Source organism: Juglans microcarpa x Juglans regia, chromosome 5D (genome assembly GCF_004785595.1).
Source record: "Juglans microcarpa x Juglans regia isolate MS1-56 chromosome 5D, Jm3101_v1.0, whole genome shotgun sequence".
Lineage (NCBI taxonomy): Eukaryota > Viridiplantae > Streptophyta > Magnoliopsida > Fagales > Juglandaceae > Juglans > Juglans microcarpa x Juglans regia.
The window spans coordinates 1,624,342-1,647,562 of NC_054602.1; the positions used below are offsets into that span (position 1 = coordinate 1,624,342).

Here is a 23,221-nt window from a genome sequence, read left to right on the forward strand (position 1 = left end):
CGAGTACAGCACAGTCAGTATGAAAGCACGGGGGTGGTTAATTGTGGTGGGATGGCGTTGGTTTCCCCTGTTACCGGTGAAATGGTGGGTTTCGGCAGAGGTAAAGAGGCGTGAAGAGAGGAAGACAATTCGAAATGAGATGAAAAAAAAAAAAAAAAGAACTGCAGGAAGCACTAAAGAAAGCAGTGCTGTGCTTGTTACTGTCGAATGTCTTTTTACTGTTTTATGTTAGACAGTAATTGCAGTAGTTAAGACATTGTTGATGATTTTTTTTTTTCACATTTTTTAACATATTTAAATATATTTAAAAAATAAAAAAATATATCAATACATTTAAAATTATTTTTTTAATCATTAAATAAAAAAAAATTTTTTAACCAGCAATTAAATAAAGGTATAAAAAAGAGTGGACATAATTATATTTTCCAAATAAAATTTTATATTATGCTGTGGATAGATAGATGAAACATGCCGTACGCTCAGATCCATCTGGGCATCCAAACTGGGCATATTTCTTAGGAAAAAGCGTATTGGTATTTTTTTTTTAATTTTTTAAAAATATTTAAAATATGAAAAAGAAAAAGAAAAAGAAAAAAATTTTTACGTACTGTCCAGTGGTCAACATGGGGCGGCATGGTAGTCGGCAGGACTGTTCATCCGACCTGACCCGACCTGAGTTGCAAATATTCCAACCTGACCCGAATGAGTACACTTCCGAAATGGGATTTTTGAAACTGTTTCCGTTACCCGATTACCCGACTCAATTATTTTCGCATTTTCGGATTTTTTTTTTTTGGAATCAAGAAGCGAAAAAAGAAAAAGAATAAAAGGTAAAAAACTAACAGAAGTAAAGATAAAGAGAAATAACGTTCAAGCCAAATCATGAATATAAGAACACAAGCCTTGTTTTTGGAAAGACGATATTTGGAGTTTCATTCTACCAAAAAAGTCTGGATTTGTTGGGGCCAGTGGAGGGAGGGCTAATTTTTGTGGCTTTCATGCACCTTGATTTGTTGAGTTTCAAATTTGTGACTTCCTTTTTTGCTTTGAACCCAACTAGTTGCAGAGGACCAAGACACAGAGCAGCAGGTTGTCGAGGGACTCAGATTTCAAAACTGAGAAGATACGATATCGGATTTGCAAAGTTATTGGTTTTATTGGTTTAATTCCAAAACTGAAAATTTCGACCCCCAATTTTGGTGTTGCCTTATCGGTTGTAATTCCTTTTCTATCTTCTCTCTCATCCCAATTCTTAAGGCATGAGAGATATTTTCAAGGACACCGACTGCTTGCACTGTAAGCTCACAGGCTAGTATTTACCTCGATATCAAACTTGTTACATATTATGCACATGCAAAGATTGCAGAAACCATTTCTGTTAATGCATACAACATTTTTGTCAAGAACTCTGGAGAAGCTTCCGCAGCGTTAAAAATTCTTTTCTTTGTTGTGAACCACCATTGCCTTCAAGGATAATTCAGAGTCCATTTTTCAACTCTTCTAGAACCTCATCAGGTGGCGACACTCAAGAGCTCTCCGCTCCGATTGGCGATTGCAATATTCTGGCTTGGCGTCCAAGAAAGCAAGGCTGGTCTTATTCCGGATTTTTTTGGGTAACGGATAATACCCGATAAAAAGCTGAACGGATGCGGAACTTCTATTTCTGATTTTGAACACAAACGGGTCGGATTTTCAGGTCGGATAAGTTTGCGGGTCGGGTAAACGGATTTTTTGTTCACCCCTAGTAGCCGCACCCTATTTCGTATTAGTTTGGGTAGAGCAAGAAGAATTTGGATGAAAATTTATGCTGTATGATCCATCTGACGATACGATACACGAATGAGGGAGAGCCAGAGGGGATGAATTGTAGTGTCATTGACACAGTTCAAGACAAAAAGGGTGCGTGGGCCTGTGGCCAACAAACTTTGAATTATGGTATCGTCTCATCACGTTCATTGAACGTCCCTCTAAATTCACACTCGCACCTTTTTCACGTGAAAGACCGTGTGCGCTTCCCCTTCCTCGCACTGTCTGCTTGTCTAGCTGACTCATGTTCGTTTCTTTCTTCTAACTTCCTTTGTAAATGCTAAAAAGGTCAAAGTCAAGTCTTTCCCGTTCTCTGTCATCGTCTAATGACTAATGTTAACATTTGCTAATCAAGACTTAATTTATAATTTTAAAAAGAAAACTTATTCAAATCAATCATTATTCACAATCACACACTTCATATTTTATAAAAAGTACTCATATATCCTATAAAATATACTTATACACCTTGTGAAAACATCCCCATCCTATAAAAAAAAATAAAAAAAAATTTTCACATCATTGTAGGGTGTGTGAACTGTGAAGTGAACAATAATTGATTTGTAGTAAAACTTTTTTAAAAACTCAACGTTATTTTCTTTTTTTTTTTTTTCCTACGACTTTGTTTATTTTTACAACTTCTCACAACTCAGTTCATCTTATCTAATAATTATAACTTTTAACTTTAATTTTAATCTTAAAACTCATCTCATCTTATCTACGAAAATAAACGAGACATGTTTCCTTCGTGATACTATTGATTAATTTCTTTAGAGCGAAAATTATAAACATGATATTTTTTAATTGAATAATTTAACTTTCGAATTGAAAATATTATTTGTTATCTTTTGAGTTGTTATTTTTTAAAATAATATTTAACGTGATATTAAATAATAAATCATTTTAAGAACTAAAAAATTATATTTTAAAATAATAATAATAAATAACACCCCGTGAAAAACAAAAAAAAAAAAAAACCGAACAGATTATGAAAAAATCAATAAGAATAAAAAGATGATAGTTAATATCAAAAAGAGAAAAAAGAAAAAAGAAAAAAGAAAAGAAAAGATGAGTTAGCATCCAATCCAATATCCATCGTCAGTTCGAAATACAAAACCAAACCGACTTTAAAGCCTCCTATATTATAAACTCCAATCTCGCACAACCTCTCCGCCTGTTAAAATATAACTGTTCCGTATTATGTTTCTCCACGGAATAATTTACCCTAAAAGACGCCTGCAATTCACTTCAAATAATCCCTTCTTCTTCCTCGTGACTTCTGATCAAGATCAGAGACCAAACCCTAAGCCATGCACACGTCGGACTCACCGCCTCCGCCTTCGCCTTCGCCTTCTCGACCCGTCCGCATACGATCGGTATGGTCCCAAAATCTTGATTCCGAGTTCGGTTTGATCCGATCAGTTATAGATTCTTACCCCCTCGTCGCGATGGACACAGAGTTTCCCGGCGTCGTGGTTCGACCTGAGTCGGACGACCGGGACTTCCAGGGTCGGCAGCCCGCCCGTCATTACATGGTCCTCAAGGCCAACGTTGACCGCTTGAATCTGATCCAGATCGGTCTTACCCTCTCAGATGAAGAGGGAAATCTCCCGGATCTGGGCACGGACAACCTTCACATATGGGAATTTAACTTCAGGGACTTTGACGTGGAGCGTGACGCCCACGCCCACGACTCGGTCGAGTTGCTGAGGCGCCAAGGGATCGACTTTGCAAGGAACCGGGAGTTTGGGATCGATTCCGTCCGGTTTGCTGAGCTGATGATGTCGTCGGGGCTAGTCTGCAACGACTCGATGACCTGGGTCACTTTCCATAGCGCATACGATTTCGGATACTTGGTAAAGATGCTGACTCAGAGGGTCTTGCCGGAAGATTTGCACGAATTTCTTGCCCTTGTTAGGGTGTTCTTCGGGCCTAGGGTTTTCGACGTGAAGCATTTGATGCGGTTCTGTGCGAGTCTCTATGGTGGATTGGACCGGGTATCCCAGGCCTTAAACGTGATTCGGATTATTGGGAAGAGCCACCAAGCCGGGTCAGATAGCTTGCTGACTCTGCACGCATTCGAGAAGATCAAGAAAGAGTATTTCAGCAAAGATAATCTGATAGAAAAGTACGCTGGCGTATTGTATGGATTAGATGTTTCTGATCTTTGATGAAATATATTGCTTGTAGATTTCATTTTATTAAAAGGAAAAGGTAAAACCGGTATACATTTGGCTTAATCTATAATATATTATTTAATCTATATTTGGCTACCTTAATCTTTTCCCATTCTCCCCTCATGCATTGGTTTGATCCTTATTTATATTCTATGAGAAATAATACCTGGTTTTGCGGGTGATTGATTGCTTTTTGCCAAATAAATTTTGGGCGAGAGAATTAATTGCGAAGTTTAGAAATCCAAAGCTTCAAAGTAGTATTTTATATGGAGTAGGATTTTAGGGGCTTGGCTGGTGGTACACTGTCAAGTTCTTTAGAAATTTAGAGGAAATTTGTTGAGAAAATTGAAGTTTCTGCTGGTGTTGAGGATGTGGAATGAATAGACTTTAATGGTTTGGCTTTTGTGTTTGTGGTTTCTCTTGGGGAAGAGTGGAAGTTTTGCGAAGAACTTTTGTAGTGTTTTATCAAAAATTGGTATTCAGCAACCGATTCTTTGGATGCTGAGGTTGAAGGTGGCCTGGTTTGCCCTTCGAGTGAAGGGGAAAGAAAATGAATTTTGGTTGTTTCTCTTTTGCGAAAGCACTTATAAGCTGCTGTGGATGATAATTTGGAGGCTGTAAGATGATTTTAAGGGTGTATGAGTTCTTTTGATTGGCTTTTCCTTTTCATTTATATGGTTGAAGCTTTAAGGATTGAGCTTGGTTTGCAATCAGAAGATTTGGGTGATGCAAGTTTCTTACCACGGAGTGTTTGGCATACTGTTTGGCATTTGTTATGTAGGAAAACTTGTTATTCTGATCAATCCTATAGGGCTTTGTTTGTAGCTAGTGTGAAAATTTGGCTGATGGAAAGAATTTATTTTATCTGATAGAAAACCACGAGGGAACCACTGGCTCTCATAGTTGGAAGTCCATTAGCTGTATTCTTTTATAAGAATTCTTGGTATGAATCAGTCTTCTTATTAGCAGGAAATAAACCCCAAAAGAAGCTAATTAGGGCTTGATTTTTATCCCCGTTCCTCTTTAGTCTGCCATTCCTGCTGGAGGAGGATCTTTTCCTAATAAATTTCGTCAAAGTTCCTCCTGTCCATACAAAAACAGATGTTTTCCATCTGGCATTGGCTGTGAACTGTATTTTGATGGGCGGTGATCTTACCTACGGGGTGTTGAAACAAAGATGATCATGCGCCTTACTTGGTTTCTAATGACATCTTTTGCCATTAGCAGAGAATGGAGTTAATTTGATTTGATTTCCATGGTTAATGACTTTGTAGGGATTTGGTTGCAATAATCGAATGGAAGTTTGGCGATTATTCTAAAAGGTGCTCCTTATAACTGCTTCACCACAGGTTGCTTATGTGGTTCTTCTCTTTGTGGGAGATACAATCAGGCCGTTGCTGCATTCTTCTTGTGCTTCAACGGGGTCAGATGGGGCCCATTCTTATTGTTTGATAGGTACAAACTATTCACCATGATCTAATCTAGCAAATGCAGACTGCATGGTGAATGATCTCACAGCTATTTCTTAAAATGGTCCTTTCTTTCTCTTTGATGACAAAGCTGTGATGTGATGGCTGTGCCTTCATGGTAACGACATGTCAAGTCCCACATTGGATTGGTGAATTATGATAGAGGTGCATTGAGTGTCAAGTTCCATTGGTCCTTTGGTAGGTGAAAATGTGGAATGAGGCTTTATGATATTTTCAACGAGTTGCAATTGTATATCTTGGCTAATCTTTTTGCAGTATAAATGCAGATGTAGCTAGTGATTCCATTAGTTAGTTACACCAGTAATGACATGTAAGACAGTCTTACTCTGGTCGCGGGTCACTTTATATAGGTAAGAAACTGGGATTTGTTTATAGTTCTTCTGTGGACCAGGAAATATGATTTATGGTGAAGGTATGACGAGCTTAAACTTTTTTTTTTTTCCTTATAGCTTTTGTCTGGCAGAGAAGTTATATTTTGCTTATGGATCACGAGTCTTTGACACATTGCTGAAGAAAGGAAATATTCACTTACTAAGCTGTTATTCTCATAGCCATAATTATCCTAAGACCATTAGTTTTACTTGGAGGTGTTCAAATAATTGTATTTCTTACGCAAAATTTCTTGCTTCATTTCCAGTAACAGTAGTTTTGCATTGCTTGTGCAGAAGCCAGGGCCATTGGTTCATCATATGGTTTCTGACATGTTAATGTTTATTGTAGGGGCAATTTAGCTGTCATGTTCACCTTGAAATCCTTTGTAACATCATTGAATCAAGAATCTTTAAAAATCAAGTTCCAACTTGTCATTGTTGAAGTATTATTAGTTAACTGTCTTTTAGTTTTGTCTATAGTATTTGATCTTATCATGGCTCAGATTCTTATATTTTTTTCAGTGTTCTTGTAAATTTTCAGGAAGTCATAGGAATTATTTAGTTTTGTGTTAGCAGTAGAGAAAATTTTGGCAGTGTTGTCTATTATCAGTCCACATCATACTTTTCCTTATTTATGCATTCATGAAGACATCTGTAAAAGTTAAAATGTAACCAAGCAGATCCAGTGCTATCACAAAATAAAAGAATTATATCACTGGATGATTACTAATTTTCTTGAAACGTCATATTGCACAATCGTAGTTATTTAACAGATGAGAAAATCTGATCTCAAGGTCTTCAGGGATTTAGACTGATTGATCCTATTATGTTGCAAAACTTGTGAAATGAAATTCTTTGTGGATGATGGTTCTGCTTTTACCTTCATTAAGCATCGGAAAATAAGGAAAAAAAACTGCAATAAGCCCTTAGAGAAATAACCGTGTTGTTCTAATACTTGATTGTTTTCAAAAAAGAAAAAAGAAAATCCCATACATGTAATTTTTTGATTGGACCGTCTAGCCAGGATATACATTTTATATATACCGAGTATATATGACTTATATGAAATCGTGATATGTTAGGCACCCTGATAGTATGTAGCACTCGAGAAGAAAAATGGGACTCGACCATAAGCTTGTTTTCAGTATTTTGCTTAGGTTGGATTGCTAAGGCAAAGATGTAACACTGTTTCATTAATTAACATGAGTGCATAATTGGACAAGCTTTGGCTTATATTTCTCCGTTGGTAACGTTTATATTGAATATTTAATGGATGTCCTGAATCAAAATTTTGTGAAGCAAAATTGGTGGTGATTGGCACTGGTGTCTGCTATATTCGGTTTGTTTTCTGTAATTATAGAAATGACTTCGGCCTTGTTTGTTTTTTGAGATGAGATGAGATGAAAGTTGAAAGTTGAATAAAATATTGTTAGAATATATTTTTTTAATATTATTTTTATTTTGAAATTTGAAAAAGTTGAATTGAGATTTGAAAAAGTTGTATTGTTTATTATATTTTGTATGAAAATTTAAAAAAATTATAATAATTAGATAAGATGAGATGAGTTGAAATGAATTGTAAAAACAAACGATGCCGCATCTCTGGATGCTTGGTCAAATGGAGGTATAAGGGCCTGGACTCTTTACCCTTTCTGTAATCACTGTTAAATTTCTTAATGATAAATGGGCCAACTGTCTCTCGTGTTCTTACTGCTCTTTGTTCATCATATCATCTGGTTTAACATGAAATTTGGAACTTGCGTTGTTGTACTTGTGGATCTTCTGTAGATGACGATTTTATTTTTCATTAAAAATGTAATTTTGACACGATGGACATTTGTTTGTATTTGACCTTTTCAGCGTGATCTCTATGCCAGCTCTGATATTTGAATAGAGGAGGATTTCTGGGGAGATGCATGGATCTTATTCCTGTGTAAGAAGATTCCCCGAGGAGTTGTACTGTTGTAGTACTAGAGATATCCCCGATAAGGCCAAATGACCTTTTTTTCATACATTTTTTAATACTCTTAAATATATATATATATTTTTTAAAAATCACAACATTATTAAAATAAAATACTTCCTTAATAAAAAATAAAAAATTATATCGGTAGCCACCATCGGTGGCTTTTGTCAGTGGATGAAGTATTATCCTTTCTGGAGAGTGTCAAAGGCAGTCTGTTGCTTTCCAGCAACAAGCTGTCATGATCAAGTCTCGCGCCGCTACGTTGCGTCTTGAAAACATTGTTTCATAAGAATATCATGTAGATAGTAAGCTAAGTACAAGTACTCTGCATGGCATGATTCTGCATGGATGCAAATCAATGATTTGTAATTGATCCTAATGTCGTGTTCAATATTAATGAATTCTTTTTTTTTGTTTGATATATGGAGAGGGAGATTCGATCATTGGTTCTCTTAGTAAGAAATCAAGGTGTTGTCAATTGATCCAAAGGATCGTGACAATATTAATGAATTCTTTGTGATCTGAAACAAAGAGCCTTTTGTATATTCACTCTGGCAGCCAACGTTATCTTGAGCCTTCGGTATATTCTGTGGTTTTGATAGTACTGTCAAGTGTAAACGATAATGACGCGTATTTAAGAGATGTATGGTGGTTGTTTGACAACAAATTCTTTAGAGGACGAATCTGTTGCATGCTTTTCAATTCCAGCTAGTCGATTTGATGACGATTGCTGGGACAAACTCATTCGGTCCCATCTCAACTCATATTTGATGTTAATAATTTTGTCGGCTGAGCTGATCTCAGCCTCAATTTCTGCACAACTTTACATCCAAGCACTGCAGTTTCAGCCATGCTTGGTCTTTTCTTACCATGTTTGATGGCCAGTTGAAACGTGGTAAGATTCAAGACAAGGTTTTAATTTGCAACGTTCATTTTGGTTGGTAACTGCATTTCTATTGTTCGCTGAGTCATGCGCTTAATGCGATCAGTGGGTTTGTCCTAAATGTATATTTTGTGCATGCGTATGTACGTTTTAGGGAAGTACTACCGATCTCTCAGTTGGCGTGTGAAGTTTCTGCAGACTCGGTTGACATTACTCCGAAGTTCTGCCCAGTTTTTGAGTTATCTTTATTACTATATTCTAAAGACGACTGAACGAATATTCCTACATCAAGTAAATAGAGTCACCTTCAGTTTATACAGTAAAAGGCAGACCACTCTGAACTCAAAGACCAGGAAGAGGGCAATGGCATATATATGAATCCAATTAACAAGAGGACATTGTACCATGTGCATGCCAAAGGAGATACTGCATTAATGGTGTACGAAAGATGCTGTTAGTACTAATCCTAGAGTGTCGAATAATTCTTGCGGACAATACCAAATATATTCCAAATAATTGAAAAGTTACATGTATCAGAACTACTGTATTATGCTATACCAAAGCATATGAAACAAGATTGAACCTTGGTCCAACTATTCACGTCACTATTTCTATTGCATTACTGATATATAATTGGTTTAGGGATGCAATGTCAGGATTTTCTTGTTGGTTGTTTCTAGGGCAAGGACCAAATAATTGAGTCAGGAGATCATTCCAGAGATGGATTCATTTTCACTTGCTGACAAATGGATTGAAACATTCATTTGATTGGGGCACTCAATTTGGCACCATTCATTTGATTGGCAAACTATTAAGACATATTTCAAGAAATCAAGGGGGTGGTCGAGTGTGTTCAGGATCGGGACACTTCTGATACCTAAGTCAGTTGTTGGTTTCCGTAGGAGAACTAGAGAAAGAAAAAAGAGAGAAAAGTTAAAGGCGCATATAGAGTGATTAACCTTCTCTTTTACCTGCTTCCTCTTATTTATACATATGTTCCTCCAATAGATCTCTGATCCTCCTGTCATTGTAATGATACACATATGTTCTAGACAGTGTGACTTCACATTTAATGCGACCGCTTCTATCACCAATAGGTACTCGACCTTTGGTACCGGCCATTCGACATTGCATTTAATGCGGCCGATTCTATAGAAAACAGGATCTCGACTAGCCTTTTCCTCTCTAATGAGGCGCGTCCGAGAGTGTGTTGCGTGCTCCTCATATCCTGGGCTGGCTTGGGTTTCCCCTCCTCGTTTCCTGGCCCATCAAGTCACATGCATTTGATGAAGTGGGCGGACTTGTCCAGGCTGGCATGCACAAAATCTCCCTTTCACAAATGCATATTTTGAGTGATATTGTGGCCACATTTGATTTGCATATATGCATTGTCTGTAAGTATATTATGCTTTTCAAATGGAAAATATCCTCCTAGGACATATATAGAACCCTGGCCAAGGAAAAGATCAACATAAGGATTGGTCCCCTAGAAATCCTGAAAAATGGATAAGGTAATAGCACCCATGCATAAACGATACCCTACCCGGCATATACACCATTACGTGGAATAACCAAATTTATAGAGGGACATGGGAAAATAAAAAAAAATTAAAAAAAAACCTAATTCGCTTATTAATCTTTCGTCCTTAGTTTTACACTCATCATGATGATCATCGTATATATCTAATATATAATTTAATTACCAGATATCGGCAGACAAAACATGAGTGCCAATATTAGCCACAAATTTATAAATAATGCACGTTTGTCACCTACCGATCGACTACTGTGTTGCACGTGTTGCCTCTGGTTGCAAATGGAACCTCTGAATCTTATTCCTTGAAGTTCTTAAAGTTCATTATATAATAATTAGGCTGAAATATTCTCTATCGTTAAAAACTGGGTGGATATACATGCAGTACATAACTAGGACCACAAGATATAAGTCGGGATCGAACAATATGCATGGTCCCCTAAACATTGCATATATATATATATATAGTGTCCGCGCATGGTACTGCTGTAGAATTGCAACAAAACGATATCCTATTATATGCATATAATCATGTCTCTCTAATTTGTATATATCCCACGGTCATGATCATTCGATGATCATTACAACACTAGGATTAAAGTAAAGTTGCATTCTTGAAGCTGATTATCTTGAGCCGATGGATCATGTGACCTATTTTGGAGGTTTTGGAACTTAGGAACATGATGCTGTATATATATTAAATGTAAGGATTACGAAAACCCGAGCATGGCCAACCTCTTGTAGCTCATGAGTTCTCTCTTCCTTTCGCCGCAGAATATTCCCCCGCCCCGCATGCACCCGTACGTCCATGAATATTTAGGGAGGGAAATAGATGGCCTTCAAGGGCCGGTTTCATTAATCTTCAGTCTGGCATGCCTGAGGAGGCACGTGAAAGAGAGTTACATCTTAGAAATTAAGTCCACATGATATTCATCCACATATGTCCCATACGATTTTTTGTCTTTGCGATATTTTCACGATCTCTTTCTCCTCCAAACTCCTCTTCATCAATTGAATTCTGTTTTCTTTAAGTTACAAAAATTAATTGAATATGGTCAGTGCCTCAGTCTGAATTATAGAGAGCTAGCTAGCGGCCGTCGATCCCATTTGAAATTAGTACTACTGGCAAGCATGGGTAACCCGGAAATGAGGCCATGATATTGACTCTAGTCTCTAGTTCTATCTGATTATTATTATAAGCTGTTGAAGTCTGTGGTTTCTCATGTATAAGCAATGTTGTAGGGACCAGGTGTTTAAAGAAGCCGAAAAAAGATCCGTTGGAACTTGGAAACTATCTTAACTAGAGAAAAATAAACGAAAATGATCGATCTCTTATATATCAATATAATATAACTATTAATTTGGTCTTATAAACAGACATTACTGCTAGCTGACCGTCAAGTTTTCAACCATAAAATCAGGCTTAATTAATGGCCGCAAAACAATTTTAAACCGGTTCACTTTTCATTCAGAAAACAATTATATAAGTAAAATCGACTATATATGTCTGCATTATTGTCTCTAAATCGATAGAAATGGTACCGATCATACTGGCAGGCTAGGGTAATATACATAATTTTGGATACAGCCAGGGTAAGTTTCACACATTTTATTTGAAAAAAAAGTTTATTTTATCATGAAAAAGTTGAATTTTTTTCTTAAATTCTAAATTTTATTTTATTTTTCAAATAGAATCCACGAAATTTACACGTATACTCTAAAACGGTATAAATCAATTCCCATATAAAATCCATCTTAAATTCTTAATGTGAAACCGTATGTTTTCAGAGAACATAATTAAAATGTTATTTTTTGAAATCATATTTTCTTGTTTATACTTAAAGAAAAACAAAATATTATATAAGATCATTTATGCTTGCAACTTCTTTCTGTTATCTGAAATCTACATTACATTTGAAAAAAAAAAAATCAATTAAAGAGGCTCTAATTAATTTTGAAACTCTTGTAATTAGGACAACATGATAATTGTTATTTTGAGCTAGATCACGAACACGGAACAGTACCTAATTGAAAATATAAAAATTACGGTATCCTTTCTCTTGTAATTAGGACAACATGATAATTGTTACTTGAGCTAGATCATGAACACGGAACAGTACCTAAAGAGAAAGGATACTGTAATTTTTGTATTTTCAAGAAAAAAAAAAACTACTCATATATAGCGAGTACTACTATTCTATTATTTAATGGCCTAGCTAGCTCGGCTGAAGGTCATTTACTTCTATGGCCAAAAATTTAATACACATATGGAAAAGACCCCAGTACCCCACCAGCCTTCTATTTCCCAGTTGCAACTTGCAACGTCTTCCCCCAGTACTCGTTTTATCACTCCCTTCAAATCTCTCTCGCAAACCTCTGAATAGCCATTAATGCCACAAAAACAACTTGCCTCCCAAAAAAACGCATTTGAATCCACATACATTTCTCTCCAAGCCTTTGAGAAGAAACCAGAGATGGGCAAGAAAATGAAACTCCCCTTTCTTTTCAAAAATATGGAGGCAAGGTCTACTTGGCCTTGGCCTTCTTGTAACCAACCCAGAACCCTTTCTTTCCGAACCAGCAGTGACATTTACAAGACCGTGAACTCAGTCTACTTAGATACGCCCATTGATGTAGTAGAGACAACTGAATCATCTTTCACCAAGTCAATATCCAAGTCCACGAGCTTCTCAACGACCTCGGAAAGCACCGGAGTAGTGGATCCGATAGAGACAATTATTCGAGGGCTGCAATCGGAGAGGCTGTTTTTCAAGCTGGGAGAGACGAGTTCGATATTGGAAGAGGCAAAGGAAGGGTTGTTTCCCTATAAGGACAGCTTGATATTGTCAATGGAGTCCCAAGACCCTTTCGTGGATTTTCGCAAGTCCATGGAAGAGATGGTGGAGGCTCATGGGGTGAAAGAATGGGAAGGTTTTGAAGACCTCTTGTGTTGGTATTTGAGGTTAAATGGAAAGAGCAGCCACGGGTATATTGTTGGAGCTTTTGTTGATTTGTTGGTTGGCCTTGCATTTACATCGTCTTCTTCTTGTTGTTGTTCTCATTCCCCTTCTTCTCCTCTATCTTTTTATAATTCTTCTTCATCTTCTTCATCTTCCACTCGTTGCATATCCTCAATGGAAGCTGATCAGGAAGATAGCGATATTTGTCCTTGTTTATCTTTGTTAGAAGGTCAGGAGGGGATCGGGAAAAAAGAAGAAGGTGATAGTTCATCTTTAAATGTCTATTCTAATTGAAAATTATGTATATACCAGTAGCTTTGACAACTGATAGTGAGAACGTTTTTGATATAGATCGAGGAATTATGCTCTCTCTCTCTCTCTCTCTCTCTGTGCATTCAAAGTATACGGTGCAGGTGTATGAGGTTAACATGAGTCGTCGACCTTCTATTACGCATAAGGAAATTAAGCGCTACTGAGAAATGGAAATTATCATTTTTTAACCTAGCTGGCTTTGGAAGAAATACTGAGAAAAACGAAACCTCTTATTTTATTGCAGAAGACAAATTAGAAGTCTTTCTTAATACAGAAATTAAATATATATATATATATGTATGGTGATGCATGCATGATATCATGCAGCATGAAACTAAAATACTTCAGAAAACGAGGTTAAATTAATTAGTTACGTTACATGAATTGGGAGCTTTCTTAAACGGCATTCTTTCTGTTAAATAAAATGACTTCATGCATGGGTTTATGTCGACAATTTATAAATTGCTTAGGTAATTGAATTATAGGCAAAAAAAAGATCCCATGCAATGCAGACCAATATTTCAGGGACAAGTACATGTGGAGATTTTGCGTTGCAGTAATATCCACCATTGGATATCTTCCACAAGGCAGTAGTCCTTCTACATGGATTCTGACATTATGGCAACAATCAGGGCCGTTCATTTCAAACTAGATAGTCATTTTCAAATGATAGGTACAATACCAGCGCAGAATTTTGGCGTGGTCTGACACTCATATCCTCGCACCTGGAGCAGGCTGCAGCATTTATCGCCGTTGCGCCAGAAATAAAGAAAATATTTATCTCTGCGTTGAAGAACACTGTCTCTATGTGACTATATCCTCTTGAACGTATGTAAATCCATTGTCTTGACTGTCAAATAACTACAAGTTTGTTTTAGCGGGAAAAGCTATTTATATAATTTCTAATGGCTAGCTCCAAGATTTTCACATAAAACAATTTAAAGGCTTTACTTGTTTCTTTTTTAAGAGCATCTTCATTAGCTTGGTCAAATATATATTTAAAATTTAGTTAATATCATATTCTTTTACATTTGTTCACTCTATTTAAATTCAATTTCCACATTAGATTAGTCATTCACTCTCTATATAATAATAAAATATTATTAAATTAATTTTTTTTTATTTAATTTATTTGTATCACATTTTATAATTATATCAATTTAATATTAATAATAATTATATTCTAATTAAATTAATATTAAAAAAATCATATTTTCAAAGGCCATTTAATGCTAATAACCAAAAATTGAGATTAAACTTATCTAAAATTTTATCTAAATTTCTTATTCACTAATCAAATATCTAGCAACATACCCATTTCAATATCAATAAAAAATCTACCTACATAAACATCTACAAGTGGTTAGAGTGAGAAATTAATATTTTAATATTTGGTGAATCAATTGTGGTTCTCTACCTTTGGCCAACCATTGTAGTAGAAATTCAAATTGTTTTAGAGATGCCCAATCTCATGTGGGATCTTTTTGATACAGATTATCTAAATTTTAGCTATCTTTTAACTTTAACCAAGCCAACGAAGATGCTCTTAGTAATTTATCGCCATTCACCTCGATCGCTACATAAAGATCTAATGCTTTTGGAAAAAAACCAAAGGAGGACGGACATAATATTCTTAGTGGGTGATGTGGAGAATGTCACAACCAGATATGTAGTGAATAGTGCCAATCTGATTTTATCCTTAGGCGGATCATGACTGCCAACAGATAAAATATCTTACCCAATTTGTTATGTTAATGTTAAGTTCTTAGAGCGCAATGGCCGATCAGGTCTGCATATCTTTGATGGCCATATTATATATCCAAGTCGAATCAGCTAGCTACCTGTTTAATGAAACGAAACATAATATATATATTGTGGAAGGGGCCTGGAGCTGGCCGTACGTATATTATCATATTTTCATTTTTATTAGTTGCAGATGTAATGATATAATATATCACGCGTAAGTATGGCCGGAGCTCGTAAGCTGTACTACCACTGCATGGACCGCGCCCTCGAACCCTTGTACGTGTTCGCTTAAAGTTACTTATATGTAGTATGGACCAATTTTAAGAAGTCAACATAGGTAATTTATGGGTCATTAATAAAAGAAAAAAAAATATGGTACCTCAAGTTTATTGATACTAGCTCTCATTTGTAGTAGAGGAAAATCGTAGTTACATGCTGACCCCTTGTAGTTACAGATAATCATAAAGGACTAAAATTCAGATATCTAAAAACTTAAAATAAAGGAATAATAGACAAATATCCAAGGTTTACAGGTCAATCAAATACACTAAAGCAAACGGCCTTAAAAAACTAAAAAGAAAGACAATCCTGCAGCTAAACGTCAGCTCACACTAATAAGAATAATAACAAAGAAAAACAAGTGCAATATAACAAATACCTCACTACGAAATTCACAGATAAGAAATTTCAATTATGTCCATGTGAAGAAGATCCCTCAATTTACTTGGCAAAAGATCTTTGTCTTCAATTCAGTCCATGTTAACACCTTCAACTTCATGCTTAGCTAAAAAATCAGTCACAATATTTCTTTTACAAAACGTATGACTCACTTAATAAACCATGCTTCCCGGACAGGTAATTTATAGGTCATAGGTGCCCGTGACAAGAAAAATAAGCTAGGTTAATTATATATATATTTTTATATATATAGCTCCAAAAACAATGAAGTTGAAGTACTACGGGAAAAGATCATTAAGGTTGCATGTATATATATGCGCTTATAAATTATTACCATAATCTAAGGAAAATTAATTAATTAAAGCATGTGATATAGGAAGAAAGTAATTAATTGTCAGAGTTCCATGTTCGATGCCTCTTCAATCTATGAGCCCGGATTCTTGTCGACGGCGAAGCTTCTAAACCTCGTGCCATTGATTTTATTTTATTTCAGCAGTGCAGATCGATGATCAGTAGTGCTTAATGATTGTTTAATTATATGAATTTCAAACAGTATTTTTCCCTCCGAAAATAAGTAATGCACGTTGAAATGCATTTGATCACTCCCTTCAATTCGAAACTAGCTGGAGAAAGCCATGCATGCATGCATGCATATATTCCGCCGGAAAGTGGTTTCTCCGAGTACTCCCACAGTCCCACTGAATTATTTCAGAATCCCACTAAAATTACAAACAGCTCTTGGAATTTTAAATCTTAAGGAATAACTTTCGCAGCCAAGGAAGGAAATCATGTACTCGAGCCATTGATTGTGCATGGGCACCGTCATTTACAAGAATTTATATTAATATACTCGCTATAGAAATAATTTAAATTTAAATTTATTTTTTCGCATATTTCTGTGATCAACTAAAGCATTATTGGTAATTTAACAGCTAGCTAGCTAGCTTCCCCCGTACATCGATTAATGAAAACAGAAACGATGATATCATCTGATAAGATCAGTGTCCAATTTCCTAAACAAAAAGGATGCATGATTCATGATATTAATTAGCAGAGAGCTGTAACCAATGTAATCTCAACCGAGCTACAGTCGATCAATTTTACTTTCCGGTCGACAAATAAACAATTAAACACTCTGCATGCAGGCTTTTACTTGTCAAAATTAAAGTTGCTTAATGAAAATTGTATTTTTCTTTTTCTTTTTTTTTTTTATTTCAAATATTTTTTAAATATTTTTAAAAAATTAAAAACAAATACACTAATAGACACTTCATTAACTATTAAGAAAACAAAAATTAAATGCATGAGCTAGCTGTCAAAATAAGGGAACAAATTAAAGACATATAGTAACATTATTATATATATATATATATATATATATATATATATATATATATATATATAGCGCAGAACATATTTCTTTGATATTGGTCATGAGATTCAAATTAAGATGATGAAGATTTCGCGTCGGAATTTTGAAGATCTGAAGTATGGTAATTAGTGAGATCAGGACCCAACATTGAGAGTCGACCTGAGACCCACATTTTCTGAGAAAATTAATTTCAACGGAGAAAATGAAAATGACCAAACAGTATAGAAGTCGGTACTGTCACTCCCATTAATTCAAAGTTTTTGGCTTGATCTCGTGGGGCTATACATTAAATGCCTCATACACTTGCATATATATATATAGACAAATACGCCCATCCATGATTCCCTCTTGTTTTTGGGACTAATTAAATGGGGCATGCATGCACTCCTCAGTCCTCCCTTAATTGCCTGCTTGCTTCATCGGCACTTTTACTGATGCATGCATATAATACTTGTTTTTCCTCCACAAATCATGTACGTGCGTACGTATATTTACTCATTAATTGAGACTCATGCCGACTTAGATCATATGATTTATTATATATTTAAGACCGGACGACCTTAAATTTTTCTTCCTCTTTGGCTAAATGGGAGCTGGAAACTAGCTAGGGAGGGTGGGGTTGGAGTAGTCTTTACTTGTTATCTTGGACGTTTCCATCTCTATTGTTGCTATCATGCCCGTAGGTTGTCTAACAAATCTGACTTATCAGAGGAAGTCATGTCAATTCCCTGAAGCAGAAAGCATATATAATTATTGAAAATAGACCCAAAAGAACCTAGCTATACCAATTAGGAAGGAAGAAAGGGGAAGGGGCCGGGGGCAGAAATTGTATGTAGGGAGACAGTTAGATCTCGGGGCCGAATTGTATCACAAGTCATAAAACATGCAATATTTTATGAAGACAGATTAATACATTTACATCCTTCTATTCAACATTACATCTCTCTCTCTCTCTCTCTCTCTCTCTCTCATGGTCGGACCGTCGGAGAATAATAATTTCATGTCCACGTTACAAAACTCTACAAAGCTGATTGTTGGTGCAAATTAATGGGCCTAATAAGAAACGGAGACTAGTTTGTAGTTTAGCATGGGCTTGATGCTGCGCGCCGCATTAGACCAGATAATGTATCCCATCCCATCTAGCCTAAAAAGGGATTTTAGGGATGGACAAAAAGTCGCTGTTGCGTGGTCTTTTTTTAGAAAACGTGTAACAAGTTTCTCAAATGCTCGTCGAGACTCGAGAGGACGCGATCGAGAATGATTCGAAACCGTAAATTGATTCCAGTCAAAATAAAATAGGTAATGCTTTGCTTTCATCTAACTGCTCAACTAATTAGGACATCCAGCCCCGGCCCCGTACTTGTATCCATGGAATTGAACCAAAGGACCCCCCCCCCCCCCCCCCCATATATGAGCTTGAACTGAAAGCTTTGCTGGGTCCTCAGGTTGCAAGGATACTGTGTTGGAATCCAGCCTTCCATTAAAGTAGCTAATTAATGTCACAAAAAAAGTAAGCATCTTTTAATTATAAGGTAGTTCTACTGAAGAGGCATGCATCCTATGGATGGACAAGATTGAAGCCATGGGGTTTCTTGCTCTCATTGTCATTGTGGATGAATGACCTGTCTCATTTTTCAGTTTGCATTTTGTTTCCCCCGCCTTTCTCAAATCAAAATGTTGTTCTTTTATAGGCTAAAGAGAACACCCCAGGTTCTAGCATCTAGACATTTCCATTCATTAAATTTTTACTACTTTTGAAGTATTTGACATTTGACACCATCATTGTCTGTTCTTTAATTTTCAAACTTGATAGTACTGATCTCCATAATTGATACAACATTCATAGTGATAGAACTCGTAAAACTGGAACTGGAAGCCTTGGTGCCTTCACCAACAATTTAACAGACACGATGCTACTGTTGATATAACCTTACTTTTTTACTTCTCTGATTTTTTTTTTCCCTCTATTTTTTATGGAGTAATGAGTTTGTCCCTAAAGGCAGCATTCAAATCAATGCCATCCTTTTTTTTTTTGTTTCCTCAGCTAAATCGGTGACATCCACTTCATGAGGTTTGGTCCCAATTGGTTACAGCCTTGTCTATTCTTTTGTTTAAAATATATATATATATATATATATATATAGAGTCTTGTTAGGTACAAGCGATTTGGCGCACCAAACTGCGTAATGACGCTAACATGACTTTCTTTATTGAAAAAAAAAACCTAAAGAAGAAAATTTTTGAGAGAAGAATAAGATCATCTGTTTTATGAAAATCATTTTCATGTTCAATTTGTACCGTTTCATTAAACGGATGCCTTATATGTCAGCATCAGTGTGCAATTTGGTGCACGAACTCGTTTTCAAGAAGAATTTTCCATATATATATATATATATATTTGAAACAATTCACTACTATGCACCCAATATTTCTTTCCCGATAAATCTGATTACCAACATAGCTTTCAGTACTCAAGGCAAAAAGATCATGCTAATTATCTTTTTTGCTGGCCTACAAAACATGAAAGGTGTCCCCCACTATTAGAGAAAAGGCAACAAAGGGATTAGATAAAGATGGTCATGACCGTGTTTTACTTGTGAAATTGAGACTTCAATTAGATACTTTGAAAACGGTATCATTGGCAGCTGGTATCGACAAGTTTGCAAGTAAAAAATAAAAATCATTAAGGACATCTCTGCACCTGCAAGCCTGCAACGTTAGGGGCATTAATTTGTTGGTAAAAGAAATGAGAGAAACACTGCCCCCCTTGAAAGCAATGAAAGACAAATTTGAATTTCAGAGCAAGGATTCTGAGGAGGTCAAGTTGGACATGCTTGCTGGCCTGCATGCCTCGGTTGCATTTGATCACAACCTCTATCACAAGAGAGCTGTTGTTGCATCTTGTTTTAAATGAAGGGACCCCCTCTGTTTCCACTAACATCAAGATTCCCCGCTCTAGAGATCACTAACCTTGGAGACCACATTCAGAATTCTTAAGTAGATCAGACAACTACATTTATGAAACAGTAAATGTGGGGTAGAAAGAGAGATATTTAATGCATTAAAATAGTCAGTTCAGAGCAGTAGCATTAGATTGAATTGATTTTGTCAATTCCCACACAGGCCTCCCGATCACTCACTGTTTAGTTTCACCGTTTGGATACAGAAACACTCTTAACTCATCTCATCTTATTTTATCATTACAACTTTTTAAAATTACAATACAAAATATAATAAATAATTCAACTTTTTTAAATCTCAAAATAATAATAATATTAAAAAAATAATATTCTAACAATATTTTATTCAACTCATTTAAAATCATCTCATCTCATCTCACTGGACTTGAAAAGAAGTCAACTTTTCTGTATCCATGTTTTATGAAATATTTGATCGTTTTCACAATGATATAGGTTGTGGAGTAGTTGATGAGACATTATTAGCTTGTCAAATGGAGGACATTGGAAGTAACCAAATTGATAGGCGGAATGAAAATTCAAAACTATATCCTGTACTCTACATTTGATGATTAGAAAGCGCTCAATCTATTTCAAGTCTTTTCTGCCCATTCACAAATTTGAAATTTGTAGAAACAGAGTGCAAGAAGCACAGAGAAAAGACCATCTCAAAAGCGCCTTAACCATATGATTTTCAAGCAGTCCACACAGAATTGCACCCGGCGATACCCTACCATCTTGAAATACGAGTTACTCAAACACGTGACCATGGCTATCAAGAAATAACATAACCATCAAAACTTATTCCAATTCTAATAAATAATTTCACCTGATCACACAGAGATATCTAGCAGCAACTTGCAAGCAGAATAACATAAGAAGCACCCACGGGTTAATGACAAGTCTTGGAAAATGTACAGATCAGACACAAATTTTCTATCCTCGTAAAAAAAAAAAAAAAAAAAACAACTGTCCCACTCCGCGTACACCTGTCTAATTATTATACTTTCAAATCCCAATGACTTATCTTTTCCCACTAACGATTCACCTCTTGAAAACTCACTGAAGATTTTGACCAACGAAATTTTTCATCATTTATTTTGTAGTATATTACATTTTTAGGCAGTTTATATATCAAATCAATTAAAATGTTTAATAGAAATGACAAAATTTCAGATGAAGATTAAAATCGGCTATTTTTAGAGGAATTCCATTTGAACTTTTGAACCATTCTGGGGACCCGATTGAATTAGCCTTTCCATACAGTGCATGCTCTCCATTGTCGATGCGGTCTAAGGACCAAAAAAATTGCATCGTATCATTGAGAACAGAACATCAACAAACAGAACCCATTTAAGAAGATCATACATAAACACCAACAACTGTAGCGGTTAACAAAGAAGAGGTTCTCCAATTTCTTTCTGCATTTATTTGATTCGACTTCCCAAGCATCCTGTTTTTTGCACATTCTGCAAATACAGGGTACATGAGGCGTCGACATTATAAGCGACCTTGCATCATTCATAGGACTAAGTTGACACGGAGCCACAGGCCGCACGTGTATAACCTAGAACTCACGTGACTTGTACCCAAAATATTGCAGCTTGGGAGAGCTAGACCTCACAGAAAACACCCCGTTCCATATCTCAGAGAAAGCTTTAACAATGAGTCCATGGTGGTAAGGAGAATTCAGCTGCAGAAAACAATGCAGAAGCTCCCGGAGATCGTCCTTGGAGTATATCTCATTTTCCAATATCATCTGGAGCATCGATTGCCGAAAATCCAAATACGGGTCGTTGGAATCTTTCTCCACTGCAACACTCTCACGGTCTATCCTACCAAAGCCTCTGACAGACCTCGAGCCCTTCGTCTCGTTCTCGGCGTCTGAATATTGAGAATATGCAACGGATGGAGAGAATGTGCCGGCGGCGGTACTGTTGTCTTTGTGCCATGTGCCTGAGGAATGGTGTTTGTTGTGTCTTTGGTGTGTAGGCGTTTTGGGTCTTGGTTTTGGATGGAAAATGTGGAACAGTTTAGGTTTTCGGCAGCTGCAGCCAATGTTGACAGAAACAGTGTTAAGGAGAAGCTTTCTTCCGGTGGTGGGCATTGAAGTGAGTGTGTGTGAGAGAGAGAGAGAGAGAGATTCTGCAAAAGGGTGTCTTTAGGAAGTGATGAGTGAGAGTGGGGATGAGGCGTTTGACTGATTATTACGGGGGAAGGGAATTCAAGGGGCTCTATAAATCCTGCATGTGAGAACGGGAGGGTGCCTATATATATGATACAATGTCTGGTCTGTTAGTTTTAGTTAAATGACAACACGATCATGACCGCACATCTTGATGAGGAAAAATATTTTTCTTGCATTTTAGATTTGGCAGTCATACTAGTATCAGTTTCAAAGTGACGAGTTTCTTTCCTGATTAAAAAAAGGTCAAGTATTTCTTTATGAGATAAACATGAAAATTATCTCTCGTAGGTGATCAAGAAAAACATAACAAATTAATAGATCACGGAATTAGGGAACTGGCATGGCAGTCAGAAAGATTTAGGGATCCAAAAAGATTAAAAAAAATTATAATATTAAGCCACTTGTCGAAGGTTCAGATGATCTCTATTTCAATGGACCAAACATTTTTACATACGTAGCAAAATCTATGTACATTTACGAGCACAAATTATACAGAGACAAGTTTGGTCTACCTCTTCAGAAATCGCTGGGTTAGGTTTTATTTTTTATTTTTATTTAAAAAAAACTCTTTGTCAAATACATTGGTTTAGACCCAATTTGACTGGGAGGCTATTTTTGGGACATTGCATGTCTGATTATGGTTTAAATGCATTGTCAGGGACATATCTATTTATTTTTGGACGAGTTCTTCTACTCAACATCCTTACATCATACACGTGTTATATTGGTCTTTATTTATTTATTTTTTTTTAGCAAATATGTGGTGTAAGGCTAGTAGAAT

At 36.1% G+C, this 23,221-nt stretch overlaps 3 protein-coding genes across 3 annotated transcripts; 2 read left to right on the forward strand and 1 right to left on the reverse strand.

Moving 5' to 3' along the window:
* Positions 1-2,942: 2,942 nt before the first annotated feature.
* On the forward strand, positions 2,943-4,069 carry LOC121266038 (probable CCR4-associated factor 1 homolog 11). The gene has a single exon (XM_041169731.1). The coding sequence runs from the start codon at positions 3,117-3,119 to the stop codon at positions 3,975-3,977; it is 861 nt and encodes a 286-aa protein (XP_041025665.1). The 5' UTR covers positions 2,943-3,116; the 3' UTR covers positions 3,978-4,069.
* An 8,389-nt stretch (positions 4,070-12,458) lies between these two features.
* On the forward strand, positions 12,459-13,537 carry LOC121264163 (transcription repressor OFP13-like). Its single transcript, XM_041167239.1, has one exon. The coding sequence runs from the start codon at positions 12,618-12,620 to the stop codon at positions 13,479-13,481; it is 864 nt and encodes a 287-aa protein (XP_041023173.1). The 5' UTR covers positions 12,459-12,617; the 3' UTR covers positions 13,482-13,537.
* Positions 13,538-21,531: 7,994 nt separating this feature from the next.
* Positions 21,532-22,491, reverse strand: LOC121264949 (transcription repressor OFP6-like). Its single transcript, XM_041168338.1, has one exon. The coding sequence runs from the start codon at positions 22,357-22,359 to the stop codon at positions 21,820-21,822; it is 540 nt and encodes a 179-aa protein (XP_041024272.1). The 5' UTR covers positions 22,360-22,491; the 3' UTR covers positions 21,532-21,819.
* Between the last annotated feature and the right edge of the window lie 730 nt (positions 22,492-23,221).

What these genes read in the sequence shown, in the direction of transcription:
- LOC121266038 (XM_041169731.1), top strand. Translation starts at nt 3,117, where the DNA reads ATGCACACGTCGGACTCACCGCCTCCGCCTTCGCCTTCGCCTTCTCGA.
- LOC121264163 (XM_041167239.1), top strand. Translation starts at nt 12,618, where the DNA reads ATGCCACAAAAACAACTTGCCTCCCAAAAAAACGCATTTGAATCCACA.
- LOC121264949 (XM_041168338.1), bottom strand. Translation starts at nt 22,359, where the DNA reads ATGCCCACCACCGGAAGAAAGCTTCTCCTTAACACTGTTTCTGTCAAC.